Source organism: Bos taurus, chromosome 26 (assembly GCF_002263795.3).
Source record: "Bos taurus isolate L1 Dominette 01449 registration number 42190680 breed Hereford chromosome 26, ARS-UCD2.0, whole genome shotgun sequence".
In the NCBI taxonomy this organism is placed as follows: domain Eukaryota; kingdom Metazoa; phylum Chordata; class Mammalia; order Artiodactyla; family Bovidae; genus Bos; species Bos taurus.
In genome coordinates this window covers 23,087,650-23,105,696 of record NC_037353.1, presented here as the reverse complement: position 1 = coordinate 23,105,696, position 18,047 = coordinate 23,087,650, and the positions used below count along the sequence as shown (strand labels likewise).

At 47.8% G+C, this 18,047-nt stretch overlaps 1 protein-coding gene across 1 annotated transcript; it reads left to right on the top strand.

Annotated features, from left to right (window-relative positions):
* The first annotated feature begins 849 nt into the window (after positions 1-849).
* Positions 850-17,182, top strand: ACTR1A (actin related protein 1A). The gene is made up of 11 exons (NM_001193248.3): positions 850-976; positions 8,651-8,715; positions 9,547-9,622; positions 10,300-10,425; positions 11,223-11,347; positions 12,668-12,884; positions 13,584-13,676; positions 14,196-14,370; positions 14,466-14,527; positions 15,159-15,199; positions 15,381-17,182. Exons 1-11 carry the CDS (start codon positions 929-931, stop codon positions 15,481-15,483), a joined length of 1,131 nt encoding a protein of 376 aa, NP_001180177.1. The 5' UTR covers positions 850-928; the 3' UTR covers positions 15,484-17,182.
* The last annotated feature ends 865 nt before the right edge of the window (positions 17,183-18,047 follow it).

The following is an 18,047-nucleotide window of genomic DNA, read 5'->3' as shown; positions in this document are numbered from 1 at the left end:
CAATCACCATCTGCAGTGATTTTGGAGCCCCCCAAAATAAAGTCAGCCACTGTTTTCACTGTTTCCCCATCTATTTGCCATGAATTGATGGGACCAGATGCCATGATCTTAGTTTTCTGAATGTTGAGCTTTAAGCCAACTTTTTCACTGTCCGCTTTCACTTTCATCAAGAGGCTCTTTAGTTCTTCTTCACTTTCTGCCATAAGGGTGGTGTCATCTGCATATCTGAGGTTATTGATATTTCTTCCAGCAATCTTGATTCCAGCTTGTGCTTCTTCCAGCCCAGAGTTTCTCATGATGTACTCTGCATAGAAGTTAAATAAGCAGGGTGACAATATACAGCCTTGACGTACTCCTTTTCTTATTTGGAACCAACCTGTTGTTCCATGCCCAGTTCCAACAGTTGCTTCCTGACCTGCATACGGGTGGTAGATGTTTATTAATGCCTTATAGACCCATATAAAAACATCGCAACCTCATATCGTCCAGGGGAAGTGGTGGCGAGTGGAAGGACTAGCCTGTAAAATCCAAACATTCACCAGTTACTGATCAATCCACACCGTACAGACAATACTGAAGATTACATACTTCAGCATGCACTGAGAATCCCTTCAAATGGACTACAGATGCAGACGTGAGATTGCAACCATCAATAGGCGTACCCTTCTATTTACCTACAGAAACTACAAAGCCCAGGGTACAGTGCGTCGAAATGCGACGCTCCGTTCCTTAAACTAGGCGGGGTTCCGAAGCAGCCTGGCTTGCTAACTCAGGTGCAAGGCATGTTGGGTATTGTAGTTCTTCGAAAGTGAGGTCGGGCCGCTCCCCGGCTGCCCATTGCCGGCGGCCAGACTGCGCATGCGTGTCAGTGGCGTTAGCAGCGGACCGGGCTGGCAGTTCCTTCCTCGGAAGGAGAGGTTCTTCTGCCATGGAGTCCTACGATGTAATCGCCAACCAGCCTGTCGTGATCGACAACGTGAGTTGCATCCCCCTAGCAGGGCTTATGCTCTCCTCCCCGAAGGGATCGCTTCCCGTGTTTCAGTCTGGGCTGCCGGTTCTTTGTCACTGGCCCGGCCTGTCAGGCGGGTTCAGCCGCCGCCGCCTCTCTCCTCCCTCGACCCGAAGTCCGCAGATAGGGCGACCAGCTGGCCAGCAACTATGGGATGGAGAATCTTGGGATGGATAAAGGGAAGGGTTATAGTCCTAGCAGGGTCCTTGGGCCCTTGACTCGAGGGGCCTTAACCGCTCTCTGAGCCCCCGGCGCCCGCCCCTCCCCAGTGTTCGATAACTCTATTGGCTGCTCTGGCTGTCCATCTTGACCGCTGACCCCGCCTCTGGGCCTTGCCGGATGAAGGCAGCCTTCTGCAGTGATTGGCTCGTTCCCCTGCCGTTCTTCCGGGCCGCCATAGTGTTTCCCCTCTCTAAGGGCGGTGCGGTGCACGAGGGCTGTTGTGATTGGTTTCGGGGACTTCCAGTGGAGGGGGCAGACGGGATAGGGCGGCGGTGGAGCAGGGCTAAGTTTCCTTCGGTCCCAGCCGGCAGGGCGGCTTGGCGGTGTATCCGGGTGGGGTCTGAGAGTGTGATGCCAGAAATGGCCTGAGAATTTCAGTTATTTCTGTGATTATAAATTACAGCGGTAATAAAGGTCGAGAAGAAAGGAGAATGACAAAGCAAGCAGGGAGGTACCTTCCTCTTTGAAACGCCTAGTTGCTAGGGGTAAAAATTACTAAACATAATACTTGCCAGGCGCTCCAGCGCTTACACGGAGGGGTTCGCATACATTCCAATTGGATCTTCACAAAAACCAGGTGAATAGTTAAGGCAGGAATTTTGATCCTCGTTTTACAAATGAGAAAAAAAGCACAAAAAGGTAAAGTGAGCCCAAGGTCGCACATTAATCCAGTGCTTTATCCGTTGTTCATCCTGATAGTAACCCACGCAAATGCACGATAGTCACAAATGGAAAGAATCTAAATATAGCTCTTATTTTTGGCGGAAGGAGGCAGTTATTTAAAAAGTGGATGTTTGTCTTCCATTCAAAGGTTTGGTCCAACGGAGATTTGTTGCTACCTTTCTAGTCCCCTCTGAGTTCCTCTACTAAGCTGACTCAGATTCGGTCTCTTGATTCAGTCCTTGGGACCGTTGGCACTTGAAAGGTCCTTTCGTCTGCATCATCTTATTCAAGTTTCAACACTGATAGGTAGATAGGACTCGAAATACACAGAAAAATGAGACGTGTAAGGTTAAATAACAGTATTCAAACCACCTGGCTTATAAATTGAAGAGCTAAAATTCAATTTGAGATTGAGTTCTTAATTCCTCACTTTTTCCAAGGAAACGTGCTTCTTTGGCTAGCTTTCCTTCTCTCCTGGAAAAAAGTTGAGCTCAGTGAGACGTGTCATTTGGGGGAGGATTTGATCGGCGGGCGGGACGGGGAGGATTGCGGATCGCCTTCCTTAGGCTATTGAATCCGGGTGGGAAAAGATGCTTGGTATCCTTCATTTTTCCTTAGTCTCTCGTTCCCCAGTTCCCCACACACAGACAGTGTCTAGGGCCTGGCACCACTAGGTGCACATTGGATTTTTAATTTTTATGGGTGGGGGGGGTTAATGGCTGAAAATCTCTATCACAGTAATAAAGATGTCCTTAAATAAAAGGATGGGAGGAAGGACTGATTACTGCATAAGGCTGAGCAGGACTCTTTGTTCTTGATGTTAATTTTCAGAGAAGACTACTATTTCTATCTTCAGCCAGTTTGTGTATGCTTCATGTGCCTTTTTCTTTGTTTTAAAAAGAAAGGAAAATAGAAATTAGCAATTTCCTGTTTTCATCAGTGCAAAAGGAGCAGTCTGTCCATCCCACCAGACCTTTTGCTTCTAGAATTGTTGGGCAGCAGTGCTATCTCCAGCCATTTTCTTTATGTCACTTAAGCAAATGCTTCTTAGTTCCTTCTTTCTCATTCTTGATAATGTATTTGAAATGCATCAAAGAAGCAGTACCTTTTCAGTTTGAATACTTAAGGAATAGACTTGTTTTTTCTCTTGGAAAACATTTCCTTTATTATGCCAGCAATCCCACCAAAAGTTGAAGTAGGAGAAACTTAAATTAATTTTCCCACTAGAATTTACTATCTGCCAGTAAATCATTTAAAATATTTGAGCCAGCTTTATATTATGAGAATAACGTGTCTCTAGCAGATTTAACAGCTCCATAGCTTATCGTGCTGCCACAGTTTTATTTCTGGGCTAAGGAGAGTGTAATTAAAAGACAGAAGAACAAAGAAAGCAAGGAAAAGAGAGAATAGCCCCATTACCAGTTCACAGCCTTTCCTAGTCTTAAGACAATTGTTGACCACCCCTTTCATAGAATTCTGGGACCAAACCAATTCATCAGAATTTAATGAAGAAGATGGAAGGGTGCGTGTATGCGTATGTGCATGCGCGATTTAATGATGACAACAACAACAAAAAAGTGATGAGTATTTTAAAAAATGAAACACGTTGTTCTTCCCAAAGTCATATCACAGATAGTAGTACAAGAATGAGAAGGGCCACTCCCAGGACTACAACACTTTAACTGGAATACTATATTTATTCTGAAGCTCATATCTTTGGGAGGATCTCGAAGGTTAAATACTTCCATAAAATGAAGCAACATTATGGTCAATCTTAAAATTGTCTTTTCTGGCTATATTATGTGGGCCTAAATGCAGGAATAATATCAGATCTCTACAAGTTTTTCAAGCTAAGAGTTTTACTGTTTACTGAGTTTACATTATGCTTCGTCAGCCCCCTTTTTGAAAAGTGAGATTCTTTATTTTTTTTTTTTTTTTATAGTGAAAAGTGAGATTCTTTAAACACACGGAAAAGTTCAGAGACGTATATAACAAGCACCTATGTAGCATGTGTCCTCCACCTTGATTTAATAAATGTTGTCATTTGCCAAATTTGCTTCAGATTTTTTTAGGACATAAAACATTACAGATATAATTGAAGCCTCTTTGTACCCATCCATAATCCTATCCTTTCTGGTCCATACATAACCCCGGAAGCAAACCTCATTGTAAAATTAATGTGCTCCTTTCTGATTTTATGGACACATGTATTTTATAATGTGTGTGTATATAGTATTTATGTTTTGAATTTTTACTTAGCTGCTATCATCTTATTTGCTAGCTCTCCTTATTCTGGTGGTGGTGGTGGTTTAGTTGCTAAATCGTGTCTGACTCTTTGTGACCCCCATGGACTGAAGCCTGCCAGGATCCTCTGTCCATGTGGTTTTCCAGGCAAGAATACTGGAGTGGATTGCTATGCCCTTCTCCAGGGGATCTTCCAGATTCAGGGACTGAACCCACAGCTCCTGCACTGGCATCCTGATTCTTAACTGCTGAGCCACCAGGGAAACCCTTCCTTAATGTAAAAAATTTCAAATATAAACAAAAGGAGGGGAAATGTTATAACAAACATCCATGTATCCATCATCTAACTGTAACAGTTATCAACTCTTGACCAATCATTTTAGCTACATACCCACCCACTTCCCTCTTTCACAAACATTTAAAAACATAACTAATATACTATTATCAAAGCTAATAAAATTAACTAATTCCTTAGTATCATCAAATATCTAGTCTGTCAAATTTCACTAATTTTCTCTCTTTTTTAACAGTTTGTCATCAGCTCTTAAGATCTATTGATTCACTTAAGTTTAAGGGACACTAGAATTAGCTGAGGAAATGAAGTCAGTATATTTATTTAACACCATCACTTGTGGTATGACTTTCAGCCTGTTGGTTGTACAACTGCAGTGAGAATCTTCCCTAGTTTGGTGGAGAGAGGGAAGAGAAGGTGGCTTATAGATTACACTCAATTATGTGTATTTTGAGAGCCATGGATGTGCTTCACAAACTGGAAAGAATGTCCAGAATAGGGGTCTCAAACTCAATGCCTGGGGAGGCCAACCAGATACATTAAAGAGGCGGAGGAGGGGCAGGGGGATGAGGAGAAGGTAGTCTTAATAAGTGAGAAATCTGAGAGATGCATTGAGCATGCTTGACCAAGGTTTCCAGCAAGTTGTCCCCATGCAGGAATGCAGGCCAAGTGTTACCAGATTTTCTCATTTTTCAAGGGAAATCAGAAGTGTTAATTTCATATGCAATCTCTAGTGTTTTTTAATTTTTAATTTTTTTTTTTTTGGCCACACCACGTGGCATGTGGGATCTTAGTTCCCTGATTCCAGGGATCGATGCCTCGCCCCCATAGGGAACCATGGAGTCTTAACTGGGCCACCAGGGAAGTCCTGCAATCTCTAATTTTTAACTTTTGGAAGTTAATGTAAAAGTAGTTTGTGGTCTGTGGAGACAGAAAGTATGTTAGTGGTTGCCTCTTGCCTGGAAAATCCCATGAACGGAGGAGCCTGTTGGGCTGCAGTCCATGGGGTCGCTACAAGTCGGACACGACTGAGCGACTTCACTTTCACTCTTCACTTTCATGCATTGGAGAAGGAAATGGCAACCCACTCCAGAATTCTTGCCTGGAGAATCCCAGGGACGGGGGAGTCTGGTGAGCTGCTGTCTATGGGGTCGCACAGAGTCGGACACAACTGAAGTGACTTAGCAGCAGCAGCAGCAGGGTGGGGGTTAGTAAGGATGGAGAGTGGCTGCTAATGGGTACAGGGTTTCTTGGGGGGGATGATGAAAAGTTCTAAAATTAGGTTGTAGTGATGATTGTTCAGCTCTGTGAATATACTAAGAACCATTAGATGATGCACCTTAAATGGGTAAATTGTGTGGTATGTGGATTTTATCTCAATAAAGTTGTTTTTTAAAAACGATTTTGTGGACCAAACAAAATATGTCTTTGGGCCAGAATGTCCTAGAATCTGAGTCCAAATCAGAAGCCTGAGCTAACAAGTTCCCCAAATTCTTTTGTACGATGTTTTCACCAGTGTCCTAGAATCTGAGGCTCCACCTCACAGCATTAAATGGCAGACAACTAGCCTTCTTCCCAGCATGTTAAGAATAATCAATGCTTAGGGTAAAGTTGCCCAAGCCACAGGTCGATAGCCAGCAGGTACTACTAGAAACATGCTGAGGAATTTGCTATTTGTTCGCCTGTAACAGAAGGAGAATGGTCAGAGTTGGCTGGCAGCAGACTTGAGTCCCCAAAATCAAATATTTAATGAGATTACTTTTTCAAATGTAGGCATTTGTTTCAAACAAGGCATTTGTTTACTTGGTTTTGACAGAGTGAATAACAAAGAGTGGCAGCTCATTTGCCAAGTATACAGTTCCTAGTTACAAATACTATTAAAGAAATTGACATGACCCCTTTGTATGCTCTCCTGGTATGGCTTGAGCAGAATAGAGGCAACTCAGCCACTTCCCTTGTCCCCACCCATTTTTCACCTGACACTTGGCCTGCCAAGCCAGCTCATGGGGCTGCAGGGACAAGCTGGGTCTGGTTCGACCTTGTGTATCACCTTCCCTGTACCACCTCTGCCTGGGGCTTCTGGCATTCCGGCTGCTCATTCAGGTTCATCTGCCAATCATTTGAGCTTGGTTTTCATTTTAGTTAGCCAGCATCTAGCCAAGTACCCTGCAAATGTCAGATACTGCTGATATACAAAGTCTCTGACCTCAAGGAATTTGCAGTGAAAAGAGACAAAAGTGTAAACCATAAATTAGAATAGAAAGCAGAATGAAATTCATGCTACCTAGTGAAACAGGCAGTGGTGATTTGGGGAAGGTAATAGGAAGAGGATAACAAATTGCAACTGGAGATTATCCTTCAGGAGGAAGGCAGTGATATTTGAACTGGGCCTGTTATATTCTAGCTGGAAAGGACAGGGAGAAAGAAAAGAATCTAATGTCTTAATCTGCTTTGTCACTCAAACTCTAGCCCCTTGTTAGTAAACTCAAAATCAAATCTCCAGGAAAATCATCTCTTAGAAATATCTTGGAGAATCCCTGGTGGTCCATTGGCTAAGACTCCATAATCCCAAGGCAAGGGGCCTGGGTTCAATCCCTGGTTGGGGAACTAGATCCCACATTCCACAACTAAAAGATTCCACATGCCGCAGCTAAGACCTGGTGCGGCCAAATAAATAAATATTAAAAAAAAAAAAAAAGTATCAGTCTCGTAAAAAAAAAAAAAATCTAGAGTCTGAAACACAGATTTCATCTTTACTTTTCCCGTTTTCAACTCCTGCCAGGAGATCTAATTAGTCTGTTAGCATCACCACACCCAGATGAAGGCAGTGGGCAATTATCGGAAGCCTGAGCTAACAAGTTCCCCAAATTCTCTTGTAGGATGTTCTCTAGCTGCGCCACTGTCCCCAAGCCCTTGGGTTTGCAGTAGGATAGTCTGCCCTCCTTCCCAGTCTTTCAGCTCAGTTTACAGCTGTACCTTTTCCAGGCTCCTTGCTGTTCTGCCCAGACCGATGAGTTTGCACATTGTCTCCTGTTTTTTCTGTTGGCAAAGTTCCTGCTGTCTTAGAGAACGGGCTTGCCCTGCTCTCCCCCAACACCTCTTTCCCTGTCCTTCAACCACTTCTTACCTCCTCCCTCGCTAGGATCAGTCACCTACCCCCTCACCCTGCTCTTATAAAAAAGCAGAAATAAAAAAGACAGATGGATCCAGGGGTGTTGCTGGGAAGCCTTTGGTACCAAGGTAACCTTGGCTATGTAGCATCTCCTGGTGTGTTTAATGCTTGTGTGTTCTGCAAACATTACACTCCACCCCAGGAGAAGTCGACAGGCAGCAGGAGGTGGCTTGCTGCTCTTGGAGCTGCAACTGTGTTGGAGGTGGAAGGACAAGGGTAACTGATGTAGTGGTAGAAGAATTAAGAAGGAAGAGAACAGGGTGATCTGCAGGCAGCATCAAGCCTCACCACCTGTCCTGCATGGCGTTGATATCCAGAATCAATGTTTACTTTGGCTGGGCCCACGCGGTACCAGAGATGATGGTGGGAGACGGCAGACTCTTCTCAGAGTGCTTAAGGGCTCTTCTGCTCTTGACCCTCAAGAGACCAATGAGTGCAGCAAAGCACAGTGAAAAGGCAAAACACCTACTGCAGTCCCCCGAGTCACTGGAGTCTGCCCCTGCAGTCAGAGCCAGACGATGAACGCCGTATGGGAGTTAGCTTTGAGCATGGCAGTGCTCTCAGGGTGTGTCTGTCATAGAGGCCCTGGAGGGCGGGGGCAGTTCAGGTCTGAGCTGGGAAGGTAGCTTAGACGCGCACTCCCTGATGGTTTAGCAGAATTGTGTGCCCTTCCCACCTTGGTTATGTTCCTAAACTCGGCCTCTCTGTGCTTCTAGGTACTTTCCTCTTCTCTCCTCAAGCCTTTTCCTTTTCTTCCCTTTATTAATATTATTTTTAATTCCAAAAGTAAACATGTTCAATGTAGAAAAGACGAAGAATATATAAAAATCAAATAGAGTGTGTAGTAGAAATTCCCCTCACCATTCCCAGCCCCAGTGTCCTCCCTTTGGCATGTATTCACTGTACAAATCCTCATGAGTGGATATACTACACATAAATATAAGGTCCTTTCTCTTTCTAAAAGAAAGGTGGGACCATATTATACATACTGTGTGATATGAATCTCCTCTTGTTTGTGTGATTTTCTGACTTCTCTTTCTCTCCTCAGGGATCCGGTGTGATTAAAGCTGGTTTTGCTGGTGATCAGATCCCTAAATACTGCTTCCCAAACTAGTAAGTCATTCTGTAGCTTAGTGAGAAGCTTGTAAGGCTTGTCAGTTTTGTTATGATGTCAGCCCTCCGTCTTTTAGGGGGAAAGGATCTCTCATTTAGGTCAGTCTTGGTCTTCAAAACAACAACAAGCAGGGACAAGAGCTGGCTTTTGGAGTGAGCAAACTGTTGCCTGCGTGTTACAATTGAGAGGCAGTTTTTTGTTTTTTTTTATCTGATGCCAAAAATGTTATCATTGGTGACTTACTGCTTTGGATGACAGTCTCATAATGGAGTCTTCTTCTTAAAATTCTCCTGTCACTCAGAATGGAATTTGACATTAAACCATACCTACCATTCTAGGGAGAATGAGTCTTTTTCTCAGCACTTTCTTACTAAGGCAGAGGCGCTGCAGGCAGGAGAAGGGCACAGGCACCTGGGAAAGGGGTCAAAGCAGTGGAGAAATGAGGAAGGCCATCTCTCAGTTACAGCATCACAGTTGTCCTTCATAGAAGGCCTGGGCAGGAGGCTAAGGAGACAAAAACTTTTTGAGTTAATCATTCTCAATGAACACTTGTTTCCTTGTGTCTCTTGATCTGTACATACATTGGGGAAAGAGAAGAACTAGGGATATTGAATCCTCCTGAATTTGATAACTTATAATAAATATATGAAACAGTATGCTAATAAAGACAAAAAAATGTTCATTATAGGAATTGTGGGAAGTGCATTCCTCAGTGACAGTCACAGTAGAATGGAGTATATTTCTTCCCATCCAAGTACATGCATTAGTATAACTTGCCTGTGTTCTGTCATGAAATGAGAAGTGATAGTCTTCCCCGCTCTCTTTTGTAGTGTGGGCAGACCCAAGCACGTTCGTGTCATGGCAGGCGCCCTTGAAGGTGACATCTTCATTGGCCCCAAAGCCGAGGTAATCCCATGTCCTACTGAAGAAGCCTCAAGCCAGCAGGGGACCTTCACTGCTCCCCACGCAGGCAGTATCCGACAGAGGGACATGAGTAAAAGAAATAATTTCCTCTTGAAATCTCCCCTTTCACTCTCTCATTCTAAAGAGAATAAACCCAACTGGTTTATTTCTCCCAGGAACAGCCTCTGGTTTTAGAAAGGAAATACTTGGAACCCCACTTTGGGAAACAGAGACCAGTCCAGAAAAAAGGGCTTTTGCCTTCCTTCTATCACTATGTTGCCAAAGATCAAATTGACTGGCTTGGTTATTTTTTGGCAAAAGTGATTGAGGGGAGATCCTGGCTGGGGTACCCTGGGGATAAGTTAATTAGCACAGTTTGGCAGAACCCTTGGGCAACTTCTAGAAGCAGAACAACAGAATCTTTGTTGCCAACCTTGGCTGCAGATGCCAGGAGATTGTGTCCTGGGACCAGACAATGAGGAGAATGCCACCCAGGGGCCCACGGAAAGGCAGAAGCCCTCTGCTTTGCCAGCTGGTTGGGCATTGAGCACAGTTCACAGGATAGTTTAGGGACTTGAAGGATGGGTGGGTCCACCCTTAGCCATGGGTGCAGATCGTGGGGTCCACCCGGCAGTCCTGAGAGGCTGGCTGCGGCTGCAAGCACTGCTCTCTGCCCCCAGGAGCACCGAGGGCTGCTCTCCATCCGCTACCCCATGGAGCACGGCATCGTCAAGGACTGGAATGACATGGAGCGCATCTGGCAGTACGTCTACTCTAAGGACCAGCTGCAGACTTTCTCAGAGGAGGTGAGGGTCCTGTGTGTGGGGCGCCATGTGGGCTATGCAGCGCAGACAGAAGCCCTACCCCAGAGATGAGGCAGATGACTACGATAACCGCCTTGAGCATTTGTGTCTCATGTTCTAGGCATCAGGCATGTGCTTTTCAGACATGTTTGCATTTAATCTTCACAGCATCCCTATGAGGCACAGGTAGTATTATCATCTCCATTTTACAAACAAGGGAACAGAAGTTCAGAGAAGCCAGATGGTGTTTCCGCGATCACCCAGCGAAGAGTGGTAGAGCTGGGGTTCCAACCCATGCCTTTCAGACCTCGGAGCTGTATATACTCTTTAGTTTCTAAGGAAGGAACTCTCAACTCAGAAACACAAAGGAAGGTGCTGACTAGGCTTATCAGAATTTCCAGGAGAGGGATGTATTCTGTTTTTTAATAGTATTATCAATAATGATATTTAATTTTCTATTTTGGAAAAAAAATTTTAAGTATTACTTTTATCATAGTAATTCCAAATATAGAGTTTAGCAAAATCTTGATACCTGGAGCTATCCAGAAGGTACAAGGGCCTATATAAGAATCTTGGAGGACAAGAGGGTAGTAGAAAGTGAGGATAGAATGACACTTTAGAGGGGGTATGAATTTGGAAAGTTGAGCAACTGGCTTGGGTGGCGGCAAGTGACCAGCCCACCAGCCCTCTTTTAGAGAGAGGCTGACAGAGTTCGTGTGGGCTCTCCAGCCAGCCACTCAGTGCTAATGAGGGCTGGGAATCTGTCCTCACCTGATTGCTGTCTGCGCATCTTTCCCCAGCATCCTGTGCTCCTGACAGAGGCGCCTTTAAATCCACGGAAAAACCGGGAACGAGCTGCTGAAGTTTTCTTCGAGACCTTCAACGTGCCAGCCCTTTTCATCTCCATGCAAGCTGTGCTCAGTCTGTGAGTAACAGCTGGCTGGCGAGCCTGGCCCCTGGGGGGCAAGCAGTCCTTTGGCAGAAGCGAGGCTGGCCCTGCTGTGGGTTGGTGCAGAGCTCCTTCAGTACCCCTGCCAGGGACGGTAATGGATGGTGGGAAAGGCAGCATCTCCCAGTCTCGGCCCTCCCTGCTGGTCTGGTGCCAAGGCTCTCCGCTGAGCCTGCTGGGAAGGCCACGTGCTACAACAGCTCTCCCTGTTGGCCCCGCAGTGAGTTCAGGTGTTTTTCTCAGGGCCTCCTTGAGCCAGGCGCTGTGCAAGGCTGGTGATAGGCTCGTGATGAAAACACCCCTGTCATCCTGTCTTGCTCCCAGCCTGCCTCCCACCAGGGTTAGGTCCATTGCCAAGATCATATATTGGTAGCCTGCAGATGGCATGTTTGACCCCGCTGAAAAATTGTGAGCCAACCTTTAAAAATTGGGACATTTCCTATCAAAATCAAAATTTCTGACTTCTCTTAAAAAAGAATGGGAAGATCTGATAATGCCGGGCCTGCATTCCTCTAGAGCAAAAATCAGCAGGAGCTGAAAGAAAATTGCAGCTGCCATTTTAGATAGGGTTTGGAAACCTGACTTCACCACAGCCTTCTCCACTGCCTGTCATCCAACACGAAGGCTGAATTTCAGGTGCTATTTATGAAACATTATGGGTTTTCCCCCTTCATATCACAGAAATATATTTCTGTACCCTTGTCCTTACTAAGAGAAAAACTTAAGGACAGACCTAGAGGGCCAAAAGCTAGTTGGTTGGTTGGTTTGTTTTCCTTCTTTAACATTTGGCCGCATTGCACGGCATGTGGGATCTTGGTTCTCTGATTAGGGATCGAACCTGAGCCCCCTGCATTGGGAGTGAAGAGTCTTAGCCACTCTACCAGGGAAGTCCCCAAAAGCTAGTTTTTTATGCAAGTGAAAATATTCTTATTTTCTTTAATTCATTCACTTTTCTTGCCTAACCCGAGTTTTTTTCCTCTTGTCTAGAGAGTAAAAACTGTCCCTCAGGCTGGGTCCCTGAAAGTGGAAGGGCAGGTCATCTCCTGTGGTTGGAGGGCCTATTCTTCTGTAGCAGTGGCAGAAGGGGTGCTTGGAGAGGCTTGGCTCCTTTCCTTTAAACATTCCAGGCTTGCTTGCTTCAGTGCTCAGGCTGCCTTCATACTCAGTCCAGTCGGAGGCTTCTGGAGAAGGCAGGCCCCAGCTTTAGTTCAGTTGACCTTGAACTCTAGCAAGAAGTGAGAGTCTTCCCAGAGTGAGGAGGCAGGGGTTAGTGATGGTGTGCCCCCTTTGCTTCAGTTATGCCACCGGCAGGACCACGGGTGTGGTGCTGGATTCTGGGGATGGCGTCACCCATGCCGTGCCCATTTACGAGGGCTTTGCCATGCCCCACTCCATCATGCGCATCGACATCGCTGGCCGAGACGTCTCTCGCTTTCTTCGCCTCTACCTGCGCAAGGAGGGCTATGATTTCCACTCATCCTCCGAGTTTGAGATTGTCAAGGCCATAAAAGAAGTGAGTGCTGCCCTCCATGGGCCCAGGGCTGGGAGAGGGAATGGGAACAGCAGCCAGGACCTCCGTGACGTGGAGTGAAGAGTGGCTAAACCCCTGCCCTGGAGATGGGTCTCTGTCCTTCCCGACCAGGCCTCCTGGCGGCCCTATGATCTCCAGCCAGTCCCCTCACCCTGAGGGATTGACCTTCCAAAGTGCTGCCATCTTGTGGGCTAAAGGGAGCTGCCTGTATTTCCTAAGCTGGGTGATAAGCACACCCATGCTCATTATGTTTTTTATACATCATGTATAAATTACACATGTTCTTTTACACTCTTGAAGAAGTCAGATTGCTTTTTTTTTTTTTTTAAGTAAAGTGAACCCTCCTGTCATCTACGGCTCCTGGGAGACCTCTGAGCTGGGTAGGCAGGGCCCAGAACCATACAAGTAGTAGGAAAAAGACACCTGAGTCTGAACTAAGATTAGGGTGTGGTCTCAGACTCAAATCCAAAACGCCGAGTTGCCACACTTGGCCTCCAGGAAGGTGGAGCAGGTGGGGACACATATCCTAAGAAGGGTCGGGGAGGTTTGGGTCAGCTTCACTGGGTAGCACTTAGGATATGCAGCTCTCATGACCTTTAGGACAGTCACTGCAATGGATGGGGACTTTGACCAGGTAGGCACCAGCTTTCCAGCCAGCCTGACTTGTGCTTGGTTCTCCAGAGAGCCTGCTACCTGTCCATAAACCCCCAGAAGGATGAGACACTAGAGACGGAGAAGGCGCAATACTACCTGCCCGACGGCAGCACCATTGAGGTAGGTGGCGGGGCCTCTCCCCTCAGGTCCCAAAAGCACTGAGCCCAAAGAGAACTCCCCATGGGGAGGCTGGAATCAGGCGCACTGGTCCTTTTACACCCTCTGCCTGGAGCAGTGTAGTGTTGAGCTGCAGCGTCTCCTGCAGGGTGAGGTGCCAGGGACTTGGCTTCTCCTGTGTGGAGGGGAGGAGGTGTTCTCCTGTGGGATTAGAAGGCCAATATGTAATGCTATCCTTAACCACTCAGGACAGTATAGAGTGAATTCCAGCCTCCTGGACCTCCACCGATAGGAGGAAATTTCCACAAATGAATGAATCTATCAAGTCTCTTGGCTGGAAAATGTCAGAGCTAGGATTAAACACAGGAGCTTTCTCTCTCTAGTTTCCCAGGAGCTCTATCTTTGTTTGTTGAGGCTCTTGACATACAAAGTCTTCCCTGAGCATGGCCTTCAGAGCCACCTGGTTACTAAGCCCTGGGCAGAGGGACCTGAGCCTAAGACGCTTGTCCCCCAACCCCGCAGATTGGTCCTTCCCGATTCCGAGCACCTGAGCTGCTGTTCAGGCCGGACCTGATCGGCGAGGAGAGCGAGGGCATCCACGAGGTGCTGGTGTTTGCCATCCAGAAGTCTGACATGGACCTGCGGCGCACGCTGTTCTCCAACATCGTCCTCTCGGGTGGCTCCACCCTCTTCAAAGGTTGGGCTTTACTCTCAGGGCCCTACCCCAGGAAGCTGCCACGTCCTGCTGGGCCCAGGGGACTGATGTGAGATTCTCCCTTCCTGCCTATTCAGGTTTTGGTGACAGGCTATTGAGTGAAGTGAAGAAATTGGCTCCGAAAGACGTGAAGATCAGGGTAGGAGTATGCCAGGGGGTGGGCGAACTGGGCCACCAAGGGTCTGGAGCACCACGTGGCGCGGCCTCCCCTCCTGCTCTGCCCAAGATTTCCAGGCACCATCAGGTGGCTCCCAGCTTCTACTGTGCCCCTGAGGCCTGCTAGAGCGGTGGGACCCATCCTCATGATGGGGCTTCACCAAACGGGGCAGTTCTGATCCCCGATGTGGCAGGATGCTAGACATGCAGTCTGTCAGGGAGCTTGACTTCAGCTGCCCCTGTGACACAGTCCAGCACCTCAGTGACTGCTGAGAGGAGCTGGCCTGCCTGAGGAAGGAGGGGTCCTAAGTGGAGGACTGTGGTGCCTGCTGTGCAGTCTGCTCCCCACCAGCTCCCAGCAGAGCTGGATCTTGCCTTCAGATGGCCCCTGCTTCCCTGGGAGCCATAGGTACTTCGGGTTGCCAGAAGCCTGTTTCTCCAGATGAGTGTCAGGCTGACCATGGTATCCCCCAGAGAGGCCACAGGGACAGAATTTAAAGGTTGTTGTGTGAAACGTATCCACTGACTCTCACTGGTGGAGAGACGAGTATTGGACGGGGAAGGGAGAGGGGAGGACGGCCATCTCAGATTCCTCTTTCCATCCACCCCGGCAGATATCTGCACCGCAGGAGAGACTGTATTCCACATGGATTGGGTGAGTAGCTCTTCTGGGAATAAGAGTGGAGCACTCTTATTGCAGAGGCATTGATTACGCCTCACCACCCCAGGGCTTTGAAGAAAAGCCTGGTCTGGTTTGACCCCAGGGGGACTGGCTGGCTCCACAGATACCCACTCCCCGTCTCTGACATGATTCCTTTGGATTCCCTCCATGCCAGGGGCTCCATCCTCGCCTCCCTGGACACCTTTAAGAAGATGTGGGTCTCTAAGAAGGAATATGAGGAAGATGGTGCCCGGTCCATCCACAGGAAAACCTTCTAATATTGGGACATCGTCTTCACCTCTCTCTGAAGTTAACTCCACTTTAAAACTCGCTTTCTTGAGTCGGAGTGTTTGCGAGGAACTGCCTGTGTGTATGAATGTGTGTGTGTGGGTATGAATGTGTGCACATATGCGAGTGCCGTGTGGCCCAGGGATCCCAGGATTTCAGGGTCCGGAAAGGACGATGAACTACCCATAATGGCGACGGCCTGAGACCTGGGGTTGACCACTAACTGGCCCCTGACAGGGAAGAGTGCTGGCAGAGGGCCCTGCTCTGTCAGCCGGGCCTTTGTCTGGCTGTGTGGGACTATGTTTACTACCACAGGGAGACAGAGGGAGGTAAACCAACCCCGGGGACACTTGCTGCTGCCCATCCTAGGCTGGGCTGGCCCCACCCCCGAAGGAGGCCCTGTGGCCTCCCCTTGTTCATCATTCTGCTCTCGATGCCTCTTGATCGTGGACTGAGGCTTGAGTCCAGGGTTGAGTTCTTGTCTGGTCTTGTTGCAGTTTGGGTTTAGAAAGCTGGAGAAACACTCCAGGAGCTGTTATTGAGACTTCCCTGTCAGGAGCGGGCAGGATGCCCTCAACTTCACCTGGGGACCAGGACCACACTGGGCATTTGAGGAGGGCATGGAGTGCTACTTCTGATCAGTGGCGGGCTTACCGCTCCAACCCCCAGCGCCATCCAGGGATCTCTGGAGAGTTTCAGGAGCCTGTTGGCCTCAGGTCCTGTTAACTTGCTTTCCATCCATCCATGGGCAGTGCCATCTTCAGTTTTATTTATTGAAGTGTTTGTTCAGTTAGGGGACTGGAGAGAGGGAGCTCACTGCCCCATCCACCAGTCACCCTGTTCACACTAATGTTTACAGCGCCTAAGCTTAGCATAGCGTTCAGGGCCCTGCCACTCCCTGCCAACATGAACTGACAGTATCCATAGGCCTCAGGACCATTTGGGATCAGAGGCTACATTCAAAGTCACTCTGGCCTCTTTCTTTCTCCCTCTTCCACTTGCTCACTGCCCTGGAATCAACAGGCTGGTTGCTGGTTGGATTTTTCTGAAATAGGAGGTAGAATCACCATTTGGCAAAGGCTCCCGGCAAAGGAGGGGTGTTGGGGATGCCGCCTCCTTAGGACTGGAGAAAGAGCCACAGTTAACCAAGCTGCCTTTTCCCATGCTAGCTGACCCCAGGGGACTAGCTTGTAGAGGCCAGACAGCCCCCTCTGGCTGACTTGTGCTATTCTTGTCTTTGGACTTGTTTGGTCAGGGAAGGAGGGGCCAGACCAGGCTGCCTGGAACTGATGGGCTCAGGCTCACTTCCTCTGGTCCAGTGGGGCCAGGCGCCTACCCTGGACTGGGCTGGCCTGGCAGGGGTCCAAAGGCTCTTCAGCCCAGAAGTGCAAAGCTGGGGCTAGCAGATATTCACCGGCACCCTCACCCATGACACCAACACTTGCCCGATCCCAGATTCCAGGCAGTATTCTCGACCCCATGCCGTCCAACGACCAAAGGCCCTGCCAGGTGTGGGCCGCAGCAGCAGGTGTGTGTGAAAGCGATGTGGCGACCCGCGGACTGCAGTGTGCTTAACCAGCTCACCTCCCTCCTCTTAGCCCAAGCCTGTCCCCTGCACAGCCTCGCACAAACCATGTTGCCTGGTGGGGCCCAGTGTACTTAAATAAACTCGTTCTAATAGACACATCAGCTGGGCCTCTGTCTGCAGTCAGTGCAGGGTGGGAGGGACGAGCTGTGGGCCCTGAGACTGGGCCTAGTCTGTCCTCTAGAGGGCATGTTGCGCCCGCCAGACTTGGCCAGACCTTCACCCAAGTCCCAGCCTGTCAGGTGTATGCAAAGAGGCTGTTGACAAAGAAGCCCAGAGACCAGGCCAGGAACTTAGAGTCCATGCCCTGTGCCCAAGCCCATGGATGAGATTCCACCCACAATGAGAGGTCAGCTCTTCATATCTCTGAAGTCAGGAGCTTATTAAAACACAGTTCCTGGGGTCTATGCTCAGATATTCTGATTAATCACTTCTCCATTTTAAACCTGTATACTTGAACAGTTAGGGGTGGGAATTGCTAGGCACTTTACAAGTGTTAACCATTTGATTCTCGCAACAACTAAAATGCAAGTATGTTTGTTACTCACTTTACAGATGACGAAATAGAGCCACAGAGAGATTATGTAATTTCTCCCAAATCTGCCCTTTGTTAGCTAGAATTTGAACCCAGGCAATATAGCACTAGACTACATTCTTAACTGTGATGCAGACCTTCAGATAACCATTGGTCTAGGGCAGTGGTTCCCAATTAAGGTCAGTTTGCCTCTCGGGACACATTTGGCACTGTCTGGAGGTGTTTGGTCGTCATGACTGGGGAGAGATGCAACTGACATCTAGTAGGCAGAGGCCATCCACAATAAAGAACTCCCCAGCCCCAAATGTCTATAGAGCCCAGACAGAAACGCCGGCCTAAAGCCGAGGTTTCTAGTCCCAGTCTCACGGTAAATAAAAAAAAATTTTTAAGTCATCTTTGGAAGATCCCTGTGACTCCAAGGATCTCTAGCCTAG

Bases quoted from the DNA above. Each gene is read 5' to 3' on its own strand.
- ACTR1A (NM_001193248.3), top strand. From the start codon at position 929: ATGGAGTCCTACGATGTAATCGCCAACCAGCCTGTCGTGATCGACAAC. The intron at 11,348-12,667 runs GTGAGTAACAGC...CCTTTGCTTCAG, and splicing joins ATGCAAGCTGTGCTCAGTCT to TTATGCCACCGGCAGGACCA. The intron at 13,677-14,195 runs GTAGGTGGCGGG...CCAACCCCGCAG, and splicing joins CCGACGGCAGCACCATTGAG to ATTGGTCCTTCCCGATTCCG.